The sequence below is a fragment of the Lycium barbarum genome, chromosome 3, assembly GCF_019175385.1.
Source record: "Lycium barbarum isolate Lr01 chromosome 3, ASM1917538v2, whole genome shotgun sequence".
Classification (NCBI taxonomy): Eukaryota; Viridiplantae; Streptophyta; class Magnoliopsida; order Solanales; family Solanaceae; genus Lycium; species Lycium barbarum.
The window spans coordinates 118,866,246-118,887,262 of record NC_083339.1 but is presented as its reverse complement, the minus strand read 5'-3'; the positions used below and the strand labels follow the sequence as shown (position 1 = coordinate 118,887,262).

Here is a 21,017-nt window from a genome sequence, read left to right as displayed (position 1 = left end):
TCCTATATTTTTATCTAATTGAATTAGATTTATATTCAAAATAAAGTTTTAATTTTAATTTCAAAAAAAAAAAAAAACAGTTTTAATTTCACGAATTGCAAAAAAACAAAAAAAACAAAAAAAATTAAAAAATCCATTTCGTGAATTGATTCACGAAATGCAAAGGAAAAAAAAAATCTTGCATTTCGTGAATCAGATCACGAAATAGGTTTTTTTTTTGTTTTTTGCAATTTTTTGCATTTCGTATCAGCTTCGTTCATTTAATTGACGAAATAAAAAAAAATTCATTTCGTGAATTGCATCACGAAATGCTAAAAAAAAAAACAGTTTTATTTAATTGCACGAATTGCAAAAAAAAAAAAAAAAATTAAAAATGCCTATTTCGTGAATTGATTCATGAAATGCAAAGGAAAATTAAAAAAAAATTAAAAAAAAACTTGCATTTTGCTACACATGTAGCGAAATGCAAGAACTCATCGACACGAAACAGTACGTTGTGTGGGTATTTCGTTGGATAACCAACGAAATATCCATTTTGATCTAAAAAAAAAATACTATTTTTGTCTAATGACGGTAAAAATAAGTCATTTGGCTCCGGACTCCATATATTTGCGGAATACCACTTGTGAAATTAATGGTGTACTACTTTTGAGGTCAAACATTTAGAAGAAAAGGTGATTAGGGAAAGAAACCATTCATATCATGGTTGATATCAGCATTATCTTTTGAGATGTCCCCCATTCATCATCTCTTAAGTATTATATATATTCCATTAAAATTCTATTATCCTTGACTGAGCATTAGCTGTTTCTACGGTTATGCTTGAATCTTATTCTGTCTTGGTTCTGGTACGTATACTTGAATATTAATGTTCGTCCTACTCATGCATCCAAATTTCCAAGAGACAATAGACTACTCCCTTTTTTTTTTCTTGATTAGTGCCTACTGTGACATGCCTGATGATAAAGGGAGTGAAAGCTTATCCTTTTCACCCACTTAAAGTTAGAATTTAAGAGCCTGTTTGGATGAGCTTATTTAAAGCAGCTTATAAGCTGCAAACAGCTGTTATTTTTGAGGTATCTCAACTTATTTTTTTTGACTTATAAGCTGCTTTAGATAAACTAAGTTAAACGGGCCCAATTATATTTTTAAGCTTATTTTAAGCACAAAATGACTTTAAGCTGATCAGTCAAACACTTAAAAAGGCTGAAAACAGCTTATAAGCAACTTATAAGCCAATCCAAACGGGCTCTAAGTTATATATAATGGGGAAAAAAAATACTTTAGTCCCTAAGAACGGGTCACATAGGCAGCCTATCCTAATGCAAAAATTAGTGGCTGATTATATGGTTTGAATCCCTGATCTATAGGTCATACAAAGACAACTTTGTTGTTACTCTAAGGCCTTCCTTCAAGTTATATACACTCACAACCATGGAAAAATATATATAAATTAATTAACTGTGAATTTTAATTTGTAAAAGGTTAGTTATCATTTTATCCGGTTCAAATAAACATTTATCGTCAAAATTTACTTGCAATTACTTTATCTATGCTACGATTACAGAGACGAATTAAAATTTTATGAGTGCCCGATGTAACTGAATCTATTGACCATTTGAGTTACTGAATTCAAAATTGTATTTATACACATATAATAGCTTTCTTAACATACCTACAAAGTTTTGATGCAAAGTACTGAGTTGAACCCCCAACTATACTATGCATCTGTCCCTATCTAATTGTGCAAATATATTTGCATAAGGCTTTGTATACGGATTAAACCGAGGTAACTGATATCCCCGGTTACCCGACAAGAAAACTATGCTCGGTCGATATAAGACCGATTTGATCGGGGATCGAGCAGAATCAAAGCATTGAGGCAGGTTGAAGAGGCGGTTAGTCATCATGATAAGAAAACCGAAATATCCGGCTGATGGCGGATATTTCGGCACCGATCTCGCCAACAGTTGTCAACAGATGTTATTCGATTTTATTCCTTATTTAGTGTTGTACTAAGGTTGGGACTCTTCTACTATATAAAGGAGAGACCCCCCTTTATTTTGCCTAGGTTTTTTCCCCCACAAAGAGAGCAGCATATTCATATTTCAAACACGCAATAACATCATCAGCACTGTTCGTCTTAATTACTTATTTCACTTTTCAAAATTAGTTGTTCGGCCCCGTGCATTAACCTCGACCCCGGTATTCGAAGTCAACCGGTGCCCTTCATAACTAGATTTATAGTCTGATTTTGTACTATTACTAGCTATAATCTAATAAATTGTATTAAATTAAACCACATATCCTTGGCTTCGTTTATAAATTCAATTGTTATCCATTTTTAGGGTAAACAGTTTGGTGCCCACCGTGGGGTCAGGGATAATAGTGGTGGCTTAATACAAAGTTCTGATTATACTCGATATTTTACACTTGTTCTTTAAGGTTTGATTTCAGGTCTACCAGACATGTCGGACTCCCATTCTGTCAATTTTCAAGTTGAGTCAAGCCATCACGAGCATAACGATGAGGGCATACCTAAAAACAACCGTACCTCCAGTTAATCCCAATCAAGTCGGGTCATCGGTGGGCAACGTGCCGGCCGGCGGGGATAATGGAGCCATGCTGCAACAGCTCCAAAACCAGTTGGACATGGCTATGGCCCAACTATATGCCCAATAAGAGATCATAGCACAATTGCAGAACCGAAATCAACCACCCGATGTTGCTCAATCGGAACAGACCGAGGAAACGAAAGAAAGGTACGCTACTCGGAATAACGAGAACCATATCGGGCAGAGTGGCGAGCTGGTAAAGATGCTCGAAGAATTGACGAAACGAGTCAAATTCGGCAAAAAGAAGATAGAGGCGAACGATAAGAAGGTGGAGAACTACAACTCGAGGGTCGACCAGATTCTTGGGGCACCTCCGGTGTTGAAGGGATCGGATTCCAAAAAATTCGTCCAAATGCCTTTTCCGCCAAGTGCGGCGCCGATGAAAATCCCGAAGAGATTTCGCATGCCCGATATCCTGAAGTATAGCAGGACAACGGAACCAAATGAACATGTGACCGCATACACGTGCTCTATTAAAGGCAACGATCTCGCCGATGATGAAAGGGAATCGATGTTGCTTAAGAAAGTAGGGGAAACCGTGTCCAAGGGAGAAATGATATGGTATCACAACTTGCCCGAGCATTCGATTGATTCATTTGCCATGCTCGCGGATGCTTTTGTCAAAGCTCACGCTAGAGCCATCAAGGTCGAAACCCGAAAATCGGACTTGTTCAACGTTAAGCAGCGAGATGAAGAAACCCTCCGCGCGTTTGTGGCCCGGTTTCAAATGGAACGCATGGACTTACCTCCGGTCACTGACGATTGGGCCGTTCAGTCTTTCACTCAAGGGCTCAACTTAAGAAGCTCGATCACATCTATGGAGCTAAAGCAAAATCTGATAGAATACCCAGCAATCGCCTGAGCTGATGTACATAACAGGTATCAATCGAAAATCAGGGTCGAAAATGTTAAGATTCTGAGAGCCACCTCAGTATCATGGCATTCCGGTAAAGGGAATGATCGATCGAGGAGAACGACGGATCGAGATTCAAGACCATCATATGACAGGTATCAACCTTATCCACCTGATCGAAGGGACAACAGGCGCAACAACAAATCGAGCAAGAACGATAGGAGGAATGATCGAAGGAGCAATCGAGGCCCAAGTAATCGTGGATTGATGAACAAAAATGTTGTCGATAGAACCTCGGGAAATAGAGAAATTCCAAGGTTATCCGAGTATAATTTCTACGTCGATGTAGCAACCATAGTAGTGGCCGTTATCCGTAACAGAGAAACAAGGCACCTAAGGCCAATCCAATCTGATCTAGAGAAGCGGGATAAAAGTCTTATTTGCAAATACTATCACACTCACGGCCATCGAACTGAAGATTGTCGGCAGCTGAGAGAGGAGGTTGCCCGTCTGTTTAATTTGGGACACCTTCGAGAATTTCTAAGTGAACGAGCAAAAACTCACTTCAAGAATGTGGACGCCAACAAGCAAGATAGACCGGAAGAGCCTCAGCAAGTGATACACATGATCATGGGAGGAACGAACATTCCCCTACGGGCGATAGTGAAACGCACCAAAATTTCCATAACAAAAGAAAAGCGTATTCGGAATGATGACCCTGACGGTCCCATCTCGTTCAATGACGAGGACATGGAAGGCATCGTTCAACCTCATAACGACGCACTGGTAATATTTGTCCTTGTCAATAAATTTAGAATTAAATGTGTGTTAATTAACCCAGGTAGCTCGGCTAATATCATCTGATTCCATCGACCAGCTGGGGCTACTAAATCAAATCGTACCAACAATAAGAGTCCTCAACAGATTCAACATGGCCTGCGAGAAGACGAAGGGTAAAATCACCTTACCGATCAACATGCCAGGAACTACGCAGCAGACCAAATTTTATATGATAGAGGGAGACATAGGATACAATGCATTGTTGGGAAGACCGTGGATTCACCTCATGAAAGCGGTCCCCTCAACTATGCATCAGGCGTTGAAATTCTCGACCCCAGAGGGGATCAAAACCATTCATGGTGAACAACAGGCCGCAAAGGAAATGTTCGCGGTCAAAGAATCTGTTAAGACGACAAAGATACCGAATTGGAACGAAGGGGAAAGTGCCAAATAGCAATCACAGATTTGGATCCCGGAGTCCTCGGAAGATCGGAATAAAAACACACCAGGCGACGAGTTAGAGTTCGGAGTTCCGAGGACCTTTGTGGTGCCCGATGATTCAGATGCCACTAAATCCACAATCGAAGAACTCGAGCAAGTCATACTGTTCGTTCATCTACCGGACAAGAAGGTATACCTGGGCATGGGGCTAACCCCCGAGCTCAGGAAAAAATTGATTGAATTTCTTAAAAATAACTCAAATTGCTTTGCCTGGTCCTATTTAGACATGACAGGTATCCCATCGGAGGTGACAACACACAAGTTGAGTCTGGATCCAAGTTTTCCTCCCATCAAACAAAAGCGAAGGCCGCAGCCCGAGGTAAAGCATGCATTCGTCGAAGACGAGGTAACTAAACTTCTTAACATAGGATCCATTCGAGAGGTTAAATACCAAGAATGGTTAGCTAATGTTGTAGTAGTGCCTAAAAAAGGAAATAAATTTAGAATGTGCGTAGACTATACAGATTTAAACAAGGCTTGCCCGAAGGATTCATTTCTTTTACCCAACATCGATCGCATGATCGACGCTATTGCGGGTCATGATACACTAAGTTTCCTCGATGCCTAATCCGGGTACAACCAAATACAGATGGACCCGGAGGATCGAGAAAAAACCTCTTTCATAACTAGGTCTGGCACGTATTGTTATAATATAATACCATTCGGGCTAAAAAAATGTTAGTGCCACCTATTAGCGGCTAGTCAACTGCATGTTTGAGCACCAAATAGGGAAATCAATGGAAGTTTATATAGATGACATGGTCATTAAGTCCGTGCGAGCAGAGGACCATTTAAAGTATTTCCAGGAAACTTTCAGTAGATTAAGGAAGTACAACATGAAGCTGAACCAGGAAAAGTGTGCCTTCGGTGTTGGTTCGAGTAAGTTTCTCGGATTCATGGTATCGAATCGAGGGATAAGATAAAGGCAATTAAAGAAGTTACCATGATAAACGACATCAAAGGGGTACAAAGATTGACCCGGCAGATAGCTGCCCTAAGCCGATTGATCCCCATATCCTCGGATAAAAGTCATCGGTTTTTCTCATTGCTAAAGAAAAAGATTGACTTTGCTTGGACTCCCGAATATCAGATGACCTTAGCAGAATTCAAGAAGTACTTAAGCCCGTCTTTTCTCCACACACCAAAAGCGAACGAGCAGTTATATCTGTACTTGGCGGTGTCTGAGATAGCGGTAAGTGGTGTCCTGGTTCGAGAGGAGGAAAATACGCAATATCCAGTTTATTATGTAAGAAGAACCCTAGGTGACGCTGAAACCAGGTACCCTCATTTAGAAAAACTTGCTTTGGCTTTATTGAGCGTATCTAGAAAATTAAAACCTTACTTTCAATGTCATCCCATATGCGTCATAACATTATACCCCTTAAGGAATGTCATGCATAAACCCGAACTCTCAGGCCGATTAGCAAAATGGGTTGTGGAGATTAGCGGATATGATATTGAATATAAATCAGGAACTGCTATCAAATCCCAAATACTGGCGGACTTCGTAGTTGATTTTGCACCGGCCATGATCCCCGAGGTTGATAAAGAAATGCTTCTTGCCTCGGGGACTAGTTCGGGAATTTGGACCCTTTACATAGACGGTGCTTCTAATATAAAAGGGTCCGGGTTAGGGATCGTTCTCAAACCTCCTTCGGGTGACATAATAAGTCAATCTATTAGAACTACTGATTTGACTAACAACGAACCCGAGTATGAGGCTATGATTGCAGGTTTAGAACTGGCTAAAGGCTTGGGAGCCGAAATCATAGAGGCCAAATGCGATTCTCTCCTGGTAGTCAACCAAGTGAATGGAATATTCGAAGTCAGGGACGACTGAATGCGGAGATACCGAGAAAAACTACAAGTTTTCCTTTGCCGGTTCAAGGAATGGACGTTGGAACACGTGTCTCGGGATCAAAATAATGAGGCAGATACCTTTGCAAATTTGGGATCATCGATAGAATCGGATGGGTTCAATTCTGGAGCTGTGGTGCAGTTGATGAGATCGTTCATAGAGACCGGTCACCCCGAGATAAACTCGACCAGCCTCACTTGGGATTGGAGGAACAAATACATAGACTATCTTCAAACAGGAAAGATACCGTCCGATGCCAAGGAATCAAGGGCCCTTTGTTGACACCCAATTTTGTCCCGTCTCTCCTCCAAAATACCTATTTACGCTTCTAATATTTTTAGAAAATTAAAAAATATATATATTTATTTTTTACTAAATTATTAGCCTCTTATCAATACCGGCACTTCATTATTCTATTACAATTACTATTATTATTATTATTATTATTATTATTATTATTATTATTATTATTATTATTATTATTCATAATTTTTACTAGCTTACACATACGCATCGCATTTATCTTTGCATAATTAAATAATAGTGTTTATTTACTGTGGATTTTCAAAATATTATTACACGGCTATTACAACGCCATTTTTTATCTGAGCACTAATAATTGCATATTTTATATTAAGTAATATTTTAACACAAGTTATTTAAATAGGTCTTTTATTTAAATGTAGTAACCCAATCAACTCATACTATTTTCGGACCAATTCATAAAATCAGCCCACATTTTAATTCATCTTAATGCCCAATCCACATTTAAATACCAGCCCAATATTTTAAAAACGGACCAGCCCATTACCTAAACACTACCCGACCCGACCCGGTCCAGCCCATCCCCTATTTTTCCTTAGCCCTAAATCCCTAACCCCCTTTCATTTTTTTCACCGCTCCCCTTCTTCGTCTCTCCCCTTTCCCGCTCCCCTCTCCACTTCCCCTCTCCCTCTTCTCCGCTCCCTCCCACTAGTTTCTGTTCCCCACCACCGCCGCCTACCCCCACTCCCACTTCTCTCTGTTCCCCGCTTAATCTTGTCTCTCCCCGCTCCTCTCAAACTCAAGACCCAAAATTAGTCTATAAGTATTGGTTTCATCATCCATGTTAGGGGAGTTTTTTTTTGGTTCACAAAATTACCTCAAGAAACGGAGGATTCAAAAAATTTCCCAAGAACCTGGTCGGTTTTGAATCGATGAAGTTCCCCAAGAACTAGGTCTTTCTTTTCCAGTCGCTCGAAATCCCGAAAGGTTTTAATGCTCAGTAGTTGTTGCAGTTTTCGATATCAAAAAAAATCTATATCGTTGTTTTCTTTTTGTTTTACTCCGTTGGTCTCTGTTTGGATCCGAGTGTGTACGAATTCGGGACTCACAGTGTTCGAAGTAGATCAAAGATTTGAGGCCTCACTTCGCTGCACCCGAAGAAGGTAATTCTCCATTTTTTTTTATTTCTGTTGTGTCTTTGTCGTTCGGTGTGTTTTAGTTTATTGTCTCATTATTCAGGTATGTTAGTTTTAGTTAAGTTATTTTAGTTCGATAAATAAATCGATTTCTGTGTTGGTCTGTTTGTGTGGTTGAACATATTTCATATATGATAAATTTAATTTAGTCTATTTAAGTATGTGAACAACTTTCTTTAGTTAATTAATTTCAGTCCGGTAGTTAATAAGTGTTATGTGCTCATATGTGTTTGTCGTCTCAATTGGTTTAATCTCACTATAATGGTTTAGTAGCATTATGCATGTTCCTGATTTGGTTGGTTTAATTTCGGTCTAATGGCAAAATGTCTAGATGTTCATGTTTTAATTTAGTTTAGTTTCCCAGTTCAGTGGTTAACAGAAATCTGTCTGTTTATGTCTTGATTTAGTTTCAGCAATTTCAATTTTCTTTATTAGTATTTATGCTTTCATGTGAGTTCATACAAAGATGAATAGATAAATTAATAATGATATACGATGTGTTTAATGGTAGTCGGACCCTGTATGCTTAACTGTTAGTTTAAAGCAAGATTTGAGTCAGCTAGATTGGGAATAGTTAAGGCTTAATGATCCTCTGTTGTGACTCCATTTCTTGTCTGAACAAGTTCCCTAGGAAAGAATTTCAAAGTTTTCAGTTTTTCAACCTTATTAATCTAGAAGTTGTAGATATGCTTGCTTAATTTTCCTTATTAATAGTGTTGGTTAAACAGTTGAAACATGCTCTCTAATTCAATCTGAGATCTGAGATCATAAAAATCATCATGTTTTCAAATGATATTCTCATCTATTAATAATCATATTGCTTCACTTGATCCTCGTTATGTGTAGCACAATGTTTGAGATAAGAATGACATTATTGCGCAGAACGATTTCGGTTGCTAGCTTTATCTATGTGCATGCCATTCTTTAACTGGTTTCAGTTCATAATGGTTTGAGTCATGCCATGCCTGTTTTAGTTCTGTTATTGTTAAGTACCAGCCTTAAGACCCAACACATCCTTTTCTAAATATTGGTAGTGAGACAACAGTTGATTGTGGTTTTGTCCATGTTGAAAGTTTTTGAACAATTCTTTCTTTCCCAAATAATCAGTCACTTAAAGCAGTATATTTTTTTCTTTAACTGGGATATTGTTTGCCTTATCTTCCCTCCATTTGTCTACTTTCTTTGAATTAGCAATGGTCTGTTCTGATCATGTATTTGTGTGTATTGGAAAGATTCAAAGGATTTTGAAATATAGCCTGAGAATATGTGAATTCATCTGGTATTCTAGGAAACCTGTGTTGCATGTTTGAAATCCTGTACTGGGCAGATATAACAGCTGTTTGATCTTATTGTGTCTGAATTCTATGTTAACAGTTCTTTAGAGTTCATATGGTGGTCAATACACATCTCAGAATCTTTATTTGTTAGGCTACACGAGGAATATACAATTTCTGCTTCTTTTTATGGGCCTAAATGTATGAAAAGAGTTGTTATGATAGGTATTGGGAACATTTCTAATTACTCTTGTTTAAGAACTGAAAGTTGAATCTGGTTGAGGTGGTTTGTACATAATTGTCCCTTTTGATAAGTTCATTCAGTAGAGTGTTTAATTAAATAAGTATGAGTTCCTTGTTTTGAAGTATGTTAAAGTTCTTTGAATCTATCCATGATAGAGTAAATTCAACTTGAGGTCTTCCCCTGAAGCTAAATTTAAGCACTGGAAAATAATCTTGTTTGAATGAAACTGTTTTTTGCAGCCCTCTGAACTTCCTATTTAAATGGATGACTATGTTGGTTTCTTTCCGTCAAGTCTAGTGGTCTACGTTTTATCACTGATTTCGTTAGTTATGATCATCTCTCCTCTCGTTATAGAGCTTATTTAGCTGTTTATTCTGCTATATGTGAATCCCTATACTTATCAAGAGGCTACCAAAGATATGAACCGAAATGTGTCTGAATGCCATAAATGTTCCTCCTAAATTTAATAGACATTTGGTATGCCAGAAATCATTCTAAAATATGCAGATCTCGTCACTGCTAGTGTTGGGGCAGATGTTGCCTTAATATGTGTAAATATTATAATGCTGTTTGTCTCAACATACTGGGCAGATCCCTCGCAATAATCACTGCCATTGTTGTGTTGATGTCGGTTGTCTTAGCATATTATATAATTTTTTTGTAAGATACGCTGCCATTGTTGGGCAGATTATGTGCCTCGGTATGTTATAAATGCTTTTAATGTTATTAAGGTAGCGAGATCGTATATCTATGTATACACGAGGTATACTTCAAATATATACAGAATGTACACGATCTATTGATTTGTTTGAGTTTGTGTTCTACATGTTTGACCTTATTCATCGATTATATACTAATCCTTTTTCTTTTATTTTGTTGCATGACCATCGCATACGAGTCCGAGGGACTTGTCTCCTTTTTCTGCATTCGGTGTTGGGTCACGGCCCAACATTATCTCCTCTCGGGTCAATCTACACCTACAGCAGATAAAATATTTTGGGCTAAGCCCAATAGCTATCACAGATTTGCAGCAGCACATAAAAGAAACCTGTTGGGCCGGAGCCCAGCAGTAAACAGCTTCCAGCAGTGGCCCAAATAGGCCAGACCCATTTAATAGCAGCCTTTCTTAAAATAGGGGTTGAGCCCATTTTTAATTATCTCTTCTTTATTTATTTTGTGCGTTTAATTTGTATACTAACTGTTTGTTTGTCCTTATTTAGTTTACATAAACCTTAATGAGCTAATAGATTTAGTCTAGTAATGGGTAGTTAGTTTATAGAGAGGACTAATAATTAATCCCATAAGTTTTTTTTTATTTTTTCTTCTTTTCACATTAAGGTTATTTGTAAAATCTATAATATTTATTTCTAGAATAATTGATAGTATAAATTAATATTTTTTTTTAGTTAAAGGAATCTTGTTTTATTTCTTGATATCTTAATTTCAAAACACCATTAATACGCAAATATAAATTCAAGCATATTTCATAAATAACCCTTTCAAGTTTCGAATCAATCAGTCATATTTAAACTAGGCATAATTAATAAGAAAATTCACTTCCTTTTTATAAGTCTAGATCCTTCTACATTGTCACAGTCATATAATATAAGTTATCCCAAAGTTTAAAATCGCTAAACCTTTTCTCAAAAGCTATTATCTATGGGCAAACCATTAAATTTCTTATGAATCTTATCTTCAAATGCATTTGTTATATTTTGGCAACATTTTAAGCTTTCTTTAAAAAGCGTTTAAAATTCTCTTTCATGCAAATTACCCTTTATAGGCATTTTTCTACATAGTCATATTCATATCACACTATCTTATTCAAAGTTCAAATTTGCGAAGTCTTCTATTAAAAACTATTACTCATATGCAAACTATCTTTTACAAGTTTTATTTTAAAAATAGTATTAGTATTTAAAATCATATCAACATATCTTTAAGTGTTATTTAGCATTTCAAATCTTCTTTTGCCAAACGACATTTGAAATTTCCTTTCTATGTAAATTATCATATTTTCTATCAGTCTTATTCTAGCTAATATTTCTCATTTAAAGCCTTAGTAATATCTATAAGTATTATTTTAAATAGCATTATTACATTTTTTTTTCTTTTAAAACCTTAGCAATAAGTTACAAATTATTTTCTTAACATTATATTTGCGTTTAGTCTATATTAATTAACCTAAGTTTGGTCGGATAACCGTAAGTTGACGGATTCTAAAGGATGCCTAACCCCTTCCCTTTAGGATAATATAGAGCCCTTACCTAGAATCACACTGGTTAAGCAGACTATTAACGGAGGTTTAGTTTTTACTTTACCTTAGTTAACATTTGGGTGTCCTAATTCACCGTTAAATTAATTAGGTGGCGACTCCTTAAAACAAAATAAATAGGAATCACCAATACGTCATACTCCCTAAATCAATCCGGTTAAAATGGGGTGCGACACCCTTCGAACCAAAGCAGCTAGATTTTGTTTAGTCGATGGCCAGTTATACCTAAGGTCATTCCACGGCTCCTTGGCGAGATGTCTAGGGCTGGGAGAAACCGACTACGTTATGAGGGAAATTCACGAGCGGGTTACTATTGGAATGAGATGGAGGAAGACGCCAAAGCCTTCGCTCGAAAGTGCAACGAATGCTAAAGGCACGCTCCGTCAATACACCAACCCGGGAAAGAACTTCATCCGGTCCTTTCTCTATGGCCATTCATGAAATGGGGTATGGACATAGTGGGGCCTTTGTCATGGGCCCCAGATAAGAGATAATTTATTTTTCTTATGACTGATTATTTTTCTAAATGGGTTAAGCACAGGCACTCGAGAAAGTCAGGGAGAAAGAAGTTATAGATTTCATTTATGACCATATAATCTGTCGTTTTGGGATACCCACGGAAATCGCATGCGATAACGGGAAGCAGTTCATAGGCAGCAAGGTCAGCAAGTTTTTCGAAGAATACAAGATCAAGAAGATCTTGTCCACCCATATCACCCAAGAGCGAACGGCCAGGCTGAATCTACCAATAAAATTATACTACAGAATATAAAGAAAAGACTAGGCGGCTCTAAGCACCGGTGAAAGGAGGTTCTGCTCGAGGTTTTATAGGCCTACCGCACGACGGTAAGATCAAGCACTGGGTAAACTCCGTTCTCCCTGGTATATGGAGCCGAGGCTCTAATACCCGTTGAAGTTGGTAAACCGAGCTTAAGATTCCAATATGCCACTGAGGACTCGAATCGTGAAGCAATGTCTCCTAGTCTGAATCTCGTGGATGAAAAGAGGATAACTGCTCATATCCAGATAGCCGCACAAAAACAAAGGATGCAAAGATATTATAACCGAAGGGCTAACTTCAGCCACTTTCAGATTGGGGACTTGGTACTAAGGAAAGTCACACTCCACACCAAGAACCCCCCACGAAGGAAAACTAGCCCCGAATTGGGAAGGGCCATATGGAGTCACTGGAATAACCAGGAAAGGTTCCTATCAGCTCGAGAACAAAGACGGAAAACAGTTAAAAAAATAACTGGAACGTGGCACACCTAAAGAGGTATTATTGTTAAGGGTACGCATAACTTTTCTTTTTGGCTTTTCTTCTCTCTCAATCTAACCATGCAGGGATACAACCCAAGGGGCATCGGGAGCAACACAGTGGAAACTGGAGAGTCATAGACTTAAGACTGAAATCACGTGCTACACTCTTTTTCCCTTCGATCGTCTTGTCCCGAAATGGGTTTTCGACAAGGTTTTTAATGAGGCAGCGCCGAACAGCGTGCTACGCGAATAGAGCAGACCGATCAAAGATCGGGGATTGGAGATTGCACATATCGAACCAATAGTACATGAGCCCTCACATTTCAGACTCGAATACTAGGGGACTATTATACCCTGGGCTAAGTGAAAACTATACAAAGCCAAGGCTTGAACGATAGGACCAGATGTAAGGACCAAATGATCGATTGAATCGTGTCCAATTAGTTTGTTCTTGCCACGGCAATGGGCTAAGTGATAACTATGTAAAGCCAAGGCTTGAACGATAGGACCAGATGTAAGGACCAAACGATTAATTGAATCGTGTCCAATTAGTTTGTTCTTGCCACGACAATGATTGTAGTTACACCTCCGATCAGTTCATCAATAAAAATCTTGTCTCTATCAAGATAATCTAATATTGCATTTCGTCGGACCAGACTTTTAAGTATGCGAGCTACGTAAACTTAAAAGACTATGGTCTAAATGGTTAAAGACTACGGTCTAAAAAACTTACGCAAACTTAAAAGACTATGGTCTAAACGGTTAAAGATTACGGTCTACAGTTAAAGACTACGGTCTAAAAACAGCAAAAATATTGTGATCCGGTCTATCTTGCCATTTATAAATAAAACAATGATCAAAGTCAATATGGACTAAAAAGCCGATCACGAATCATTACCACTTAAATTTTATTCTGGCTGAAACAATAATGCAAGCCAAAGCAATGGCATGAATCGGACAAACGACAAACTGAGGAACACTTTATAAAAGGTAACGAAAAGCGATGAATAGGCCGAATGAAAATCTTTTATTTTTATATATATATACACATAGAGGATTTACAAAGGCTCAAACAAACGACCTTAAAACAAAAAGAAACATTAGGCCCCTAAGCCTAATCTTTAACCGAGCCTTCGGTCTCTTCCTCGGCTGACTCGAGGTCAATATCTGAATCCTCAGGATCGAATACAGCCTTCGCCTCTACCTCGAGCCTCTTGGCCTCCTCGATAAGATCTGATAAATCCACTCTGGTGGCTTGAATTTCTTTGAAGGCTTCTCTTAGAGATAAACACCACACGTACTCGGCTCGAAGATCACTAGCCTTCTCGGCAGCGGTCACGTCGGCTTTATACTGGTCCAACATATCGTCATAGCTCGAGATTTGGCCAAGGGCTCTTTTATGTTCAGCTGCAGATCGATGATATCCCGGCCCAGTCTATCTCGCTCTGCCTCGGCCGCAGCAAGTGACAACCGAAGTTCGTTAACTTGATCCATCATCACCCGAAGCTGCTCTTTAAGAGCATCCCGCTCGGCAACAGCACTAGTTGTCATTTCTTAGAGGGTATTGAGCTCAGGCTTGATCCCATCAAACTCCGCCCGCAGTTGATCAATCTGGCTAATGTAAGCCCGGGTCTGAGAAGAAGGGGCATTAGTATCGGCTATTAAAGGTTTATTATAAACTTCGAAAGCCCTTATCTTCTTTACCAGCTGGTCATGTTCCCACTTGGTCTCGGTAGCCTCGTTTCGAGCAGCTGCCAAATCTAGTTTAAAGATAGAGAGATCAAGGAGAGTCGAGATATATTCCAATTTCTGCTCATAGATATCCATGAGCTCGTCCACCTCCTGAGTTTTCCTTTTGAGCTCCTCCTTGAGCCGATACACTTCTGACCTAAATCGGTGGAAGCTTGCATGATGAATCACGGAGGCCTGTAAGGAAAAAAAGGAGCAGTTATTAAGATGAGGCAAGAAAATAAAGCTAAGTGAAAAAACGAAGGAACAGGGCATACTCGGTTCAAAGCCTGCTGAGCCTCGTTGAAAAGACAGGATTCGCTGACTTCATCTATCTTCTTCCAGTCCTCTTGGGACACCAGAGGGTACAGATAGCTGGCCACCCCGACCGGCCCCGACTACAAGTTCATATCGGCCAGCACTTTAAAAGAGATCAACCTCTTCCGATTCGGGTCGGCGCTGGGGGCAGGAAAGATTTTCTCCAATCTGGGACTGAAATTAACCCCGAAACGGTTAGCCACAGGGATAGATAAATGTTTGAAGCCCGACATGCCAGGTGCGGGTATCTCATAATTCCCATAATTGGTTGTCTCTTCTGGCGCTGTTGACTCCTCAGTCATTTTGTTTTTGGCTTTAACATCATCGGTGGGAATACCCACCAATCGAGGGGGTGAGTCTTGTATGCAAATAATTGTCTCAGCCGTAGCCACGGCTTGTATCGGGAGGACAGAACCAATACCATACAAAGGCGGATTGCTAAGTACCTTTGAACCCAGTACGGAGGGAGCTGTCTTCGATCCAGCGGCTGCGGTTGGGAGTCATCCCGAGCCTCGAGTGGGTGCGAGCTCGATAGTAGCATCTTTGGACGTCCCGATATTCAACCTGACGCTCCCCACGTCCGTCGGTCTCGGGATATCGCTCGAGCCCACCTGCATCGGACTTGAGCTTTCCACCAAAGGTGGAGTAATCTCTGTAGAGCCAGTCAGCTCTTGATTGAGGCCCTCATCGGTAAGTCGGCGCTTGCCCAACGCCTGGTCTTCATCATCGGAATGATCCGTTAGTTGACCAAAAACATTGACGTCCAGGGCCCGAGCCGAGCTATCTTCAGGAGAGGTCTCTCTGGTTGTGAGCCTCGATCTTGTTGACACCCAATTTTGTCCCTCCTTTATTCCAATTTATTTCCTTGGGCTTCTAAAATTTATTAACGAGCTAAATACTTTATTTTCACTACTATTTTTATTGCTACTACTATTAATATCGTTATCCCTCTTATTACTTACATTTTCACTATTTTACTATCAACATTACTAGCATCACTTTATCACAAATTTTAATGGTTCGTCATCATTTCATTTTAGGATTTGTACTCGCTAAATTAATTATAAGTAAATACTTTAGTAAGTCCCTTACTTTCTACATATTAATTACTAATTGTCCTCACATAGTATACATTGTACTAGTTATTAAGTTAGAAGCCCAAGAATAATTAAAATAAAGGAGGAAAGACCAAAATTTCAGCCAATTAATGGCCCAAACAACAAACATAATATGCCCAACATTTATGGCCCAAACGGAGCAGCCCACATCCTTTAACAACTTACCCGACCAGCCCATTATCCATTTCAACTTAACTCGGCCCACTTTCTTTTAAAACCTATTTGTCGTCTACAACCTAAAGGAAAAAAAAAAAAAGCCTAATCTGTTGCCTCTCCTTTCCCTTCCATTTTTGGACGATGATGCACCTTCTTTCACCATCACAGACCTTTGCTACTCCATTCTCGTGCAATACATCTCCTCTCTCATCTTCAACGATTTGGTCAACATAAATGGCCAAAAACACTTCTGAATTTTCTGAAAAAGAAAACAACTTCAGAGATTCGATTTTGATTTTCAAATAGCTAATTCAACTTTGAAATCCCGCTCAAATCATTAACCCTAGCACTCTTCTTCCACCTATAAATATATCTCTAAATCCTAAGCCGAGGGGGGTTTTTTTTTTCGGGGGGGGGGGGGGGGGGGGGAGATCGAAAAAAAAGGGATTTTTGGATCCGTGGCTTACTCCTCAAATTTCATACTATTTGATAAATTACCTTTTATTCTTGAACATTTCTCTACATAAGACGCTCTGGTTCGTTTCGATCCGAGATTTGAATTTGTTCGTGAGTGGGGAGAGTAGATCCAGATCGTCGCCGTTCACTGCACCCACAAGAGGTAATACCCGACCTTGTTCTTCCTTCTTTTCTGTCGACATTATTTATGTTGTAGGAAAACCACGTCTTTGGGTTTTGATATGTTCGCGTAATATATGTTGGGATTTTGGAGGAGTATGCTTAAGTTGTTTTTTTTTGTTTAAATCCATTTGATTTCATACATGTTCAATATATGATTTTTTTGGTTGGTTTAGTTTAATATGTGAGTTAGTTCACTTTAAGTTATGAACCTATGTCGCCATAGGAACTGAATAGTTCAGTTCACTGGATTAGTATACAAACATATATACACTGTATATAAAAGCAACATACTATTGTATATCATGGACCATATTTGTTGTGTTGCTGTTGTTAATTAAAACTCAATTTTACACTCTACCTGTTCGACAAAAGCGTGAATCAAAACTTAGTCTATTATATTGTAATGGGTATTTTATAAATGCAAGAATCTTTATGTAGATTATGTTTTTTTTAAGCTGGTAAGGTTTGAGTGACTTTGATTGAAGAATTTATTTGGGTAACCAACAAGCTTGATCTTTTTTGCTTCTGACTTGTATAAAATTTTCACATTTCTTGATCGGATGTGTTTAAAATTAACAAATGAGGCTGTAACTCTCCTCTCTCACTCAACTAGTTAAAAACCAGATAGAAGAAGTAGAACATAGTGCAATGCCAAACATCTAGCTGAAAAATCACATTCATCAGACAAACTTATGGTACATGAAGTAGACAGTGTTCTTTTCAGAAGTTCTTCAATGGTGCTCCCTATGATCATCCTCCAATTCCCCGGTTGCTGAAATTTCCAAAAATTGGGTTTTCTCATTACATGATACAAGCTGGGGTAAAAAAATACAACAGAAAAATGAATGTGCAAATCATATGGTTTCGTTCTGTACTTCTCTACATGATTACAGATTCATGCTTTATAGCATTAGCCCATGCCACATACTAGAATGATCTGTAGTATTCTTCTAGTCACGTTTGCTACTTTGGTCTGGACTTGCCAATAAGACCATAATTGGCAATAAGATTTTCACCAATAGTCATTGCAGGAACAGAGTCCATCTTTAATATGGTGAAAACGATTAGAATCTCTAATGATTATCTCTCTTCCCTTCGCTACTGATATAAATTTCATAGCGTTATGGCAATCTCCACATACTCTAAGATTTTTGAATATTCTGATGGGATTTTGTTTGGATGTGCTAATAAGACCAAAGACCACAACAATTTTCTCACTGTGCTGGAAAAGATATTGCTCCTTTTGCTCATCCTCCACCTCGTGAAGCACTAAGTCAGTGTTAGGAACATAGCCAATCTCCTTTATTTTAAGTGCTACTCTATCTAACTTTTCATATATCTCCTTTGTTTTAATCGTTTTTTTTTCTAATCCTTTTCGTTTCTCTTCTTGTTTTGCATGACATAGGAGCCGAAGAGTTTCACGTTGAGACTCAACGACACCTCTTACGGAGTCCGCATATCATTCACCGTCTTCGCTTTTACTTTGATCAAGCGGAGAATTGCAGAACACCATTATCCCTTTGTGAAAGCCGAAAATGGCTAAATCATTTTATGTCACTTTGTTTATTTATCGGCATGATTTAAATGACTTGTGTGACTAACTTTCCGCTTCTACTTTGTGTTATTGACTGTCATAACTTTAATTACTCCTATGTAGCTTATAGCTAAGATTAACAAACATTTTAACGGGCTATCCATCCGTTTTCTAAATCTGGAAACATATTTTATTCCAAATCAGATTTTAGTTCTTAGAGTTCCAGTTTGACAAGTGATAAGTTGAAATGTCTTTTTTTTAGATGCCAAATAATCAATTTTCTTTAACATGAGTTAGATGCTTGTAATCTAGCCCCATTTAAGTCACAAAAAGTTTGAACTCTTTCTACACTCGTCATAAGAGGTTTACAATTATTTTAACCAAGTTTAACTGTTTTCAAGCTTACTCTTGCACCGGTGTTTTTAAAGAAGTTCAAAATACGAAACTTTCGTTTATCTTGCGATTCTTATATGACTAAGTATTTTGACTTACTATATCATACACACTGTTTGAATCAACTATTTAATTAATTAATTATTATCCTTACTCACTTGGTTGTCTTGCTACTTATTTAGGGATGACACTTAGCCTAATCAATTGTAGGTCCGGTCGGTCAACCATTTTTAATGGATTTTAAAGGGTACCTAACACTTTCCCTTTAGATTAATTGAGCCCTTACCTAGAATTGTTTTTGGTTTCGTAGACATTAAAATGGAGTTGACTTTAGAAAATAACTTTAATGAACTTTAGGTGTCCTAATTCACTATAAATAATTAGGTGGTGACTCCCTAACTTTAATTAACCACGGAATTACCGAAATGTTGTAAACCATTTTGACTGCGGTTAAAATGGGGTATAACAGATCTTTTCCTGTTCTCGGAAGGAGCTCGAGAAGACTTGGAGGACCGTCTTTTCCTCCTCTCGGCCTTGTCTCTTTGGTCAGGAGCTTCGACGTTTTGTTCATCAGCTGAGGCCTCAGCAACCTCTTGTCCCCAGATTTTGGTGGCCTTTGAAAGACCTATAAATGAAAGAAGAACAGGTTAAATTTATCAAGCGTGGTATAGCACTTAAAAAAGACGGAGCAGTGCTCTGGTGGAAGGACTTACTGTGATTTCCGGCCTCCCACCGGGACCAAGACAAATGTCGCCAGTTGCGGTCGGCATAGGTAAGTTGGGAACAGATCTTTCCGATCCATTCATCAATGTTTGGAACCGCACTGAGGATTCGAACAAGTGCTATGAACATATGAGTAAAATCAAAGGGTCAGTGTGGGTTCAGACATATGACCATACCATACCAAAGTAAAGCTACTTACGGGTTGGGTTCCATTTCTTGGGGAATGGCAAATTTTCAGCAGGAATCAGATCCCCTGTTCTGACTCGGACAAATCTGCCCTGCCAGCCTCGGTCTCTATCTTCATCAAGATCGGAAAAGGGAGCTTTTTTGGCTCATTTGGTGAGTTTAATCATACCCTCTCGAAAAACACGGGGACTGTACAGTCGGAGTAGATGGCTCATCGTGAAGGGAATATTCACGTTCGTAGTAAAGTAATGGAGAAGTACAACGATCCTCCAAAATGGCTGATGAATCTGGCCGAGGCAAATATCATACTGTTTGCAAATATTCACTACCACGGGATCGAGTGTGCTAAATGTAAAAGGGTAGGTAAAAACGCTTAAATACCCTTCCACATGGGTCGTTACAGCTTTAGCCTGATCGGGAATAGCAACCTCCATACCCTTCCACCAATACTCTTCCTTTTCCAGTTCAAGTTTACTCGAGGGTATCGTGCATAAATAGTCCAATATATCGGCACCTCGATCCTTTTGTTGAGAAGGTTTCCCAACCTTGAAATCCCTGATGGTCGCGTAATCTTGTGGAATGAAATCTGTCAATACCGACTCCCGTTTTGGGACCGAGGATGTCTCTCCGGTTTTAGCTTTTGAAGATTTACTTATCATTACGGAAATATGAAGGTATGAAGACTATGAAGGTTTGAAGATGAGATAAAGAACAGATATGAAGGTAATGAAGGTATGAAGATATGAAGGTTTGTGTATCCAAGCACACGAAGGTAAAAAAAAATCTTGGTAAAAATCAGAAAAGTGAAAAAGAGAAAGGGAAAGGTTTCCGTAACTGTCTTCGCGACCAACCAGGTCTCGACACGTGCCGACGTCAGAACGATATGACAGATGTGACCTTGATCTTATCTACCCATGGGAAGCGTACAGGAGAAGGAACAGAATCACCCCTTTTAGATCGCCAAGGCATACGAACCCGGTCATTTCTGATCCTGTTTCCCGAATAAATTCCTGAAGCCCCCCTTTTTCCCATATCAAAACCCTATAGCGGAGGCCCTGATGAGACCCAGGTCGGGCCTTGTCACCGATACTATTATGATCGG

At 38.8% G+C, this 21,017-nt stretch overlaps 1 protein-coding gene across 1 annotated transcript; it reads left to right on the top strand.

Annotated features, from left to right (window-relative positions):
* Window positions 1-2,817: 2,817 nt before the first annotated feature.
* On the top strand, window positions 2,818-4,702 carry LOC132631184 (uncharacterized). The gene is made up of 3 exons (XM_060346782.1): window positions 2,818-3,389; window positions 3,495-4,254; window positions 4,310-4,702. Exons 1-3 carry the CDS (start codon window positions 2,818-2,820, stop codon window positions 4,700-4,702), a joined length of 1,725 nt encoding a protein of 574 aa, XP_060202765.1.
* Window positions 4,703-21,017: the final 16,315 nt, after the last annotated feature.

Bases quoted from the DNA above. Each gene is read 5' to 3' on its own strand.
- LOC132631184 (XM_060346782.1), top strand. From the start codon at position 2,818: ATGCTCGAAGAATTGACGAAACGAGTCAAATTCGGCAAAAAGAAGATA. The intron at 3,390-3,494 runs GTCTTTCACTCA...TGTACATAACAG, and splicing joins ACTGACGATTGGGCCGTTCA to GTATCAATCGAAAATCAGGG. The intron at 4,255-4,309 runs GTAATATTTGTC...TAATTAACCCAG, and splicing joins AACCTCATAACGACGCACTG to GTAGCTCGGCTAATATCATC.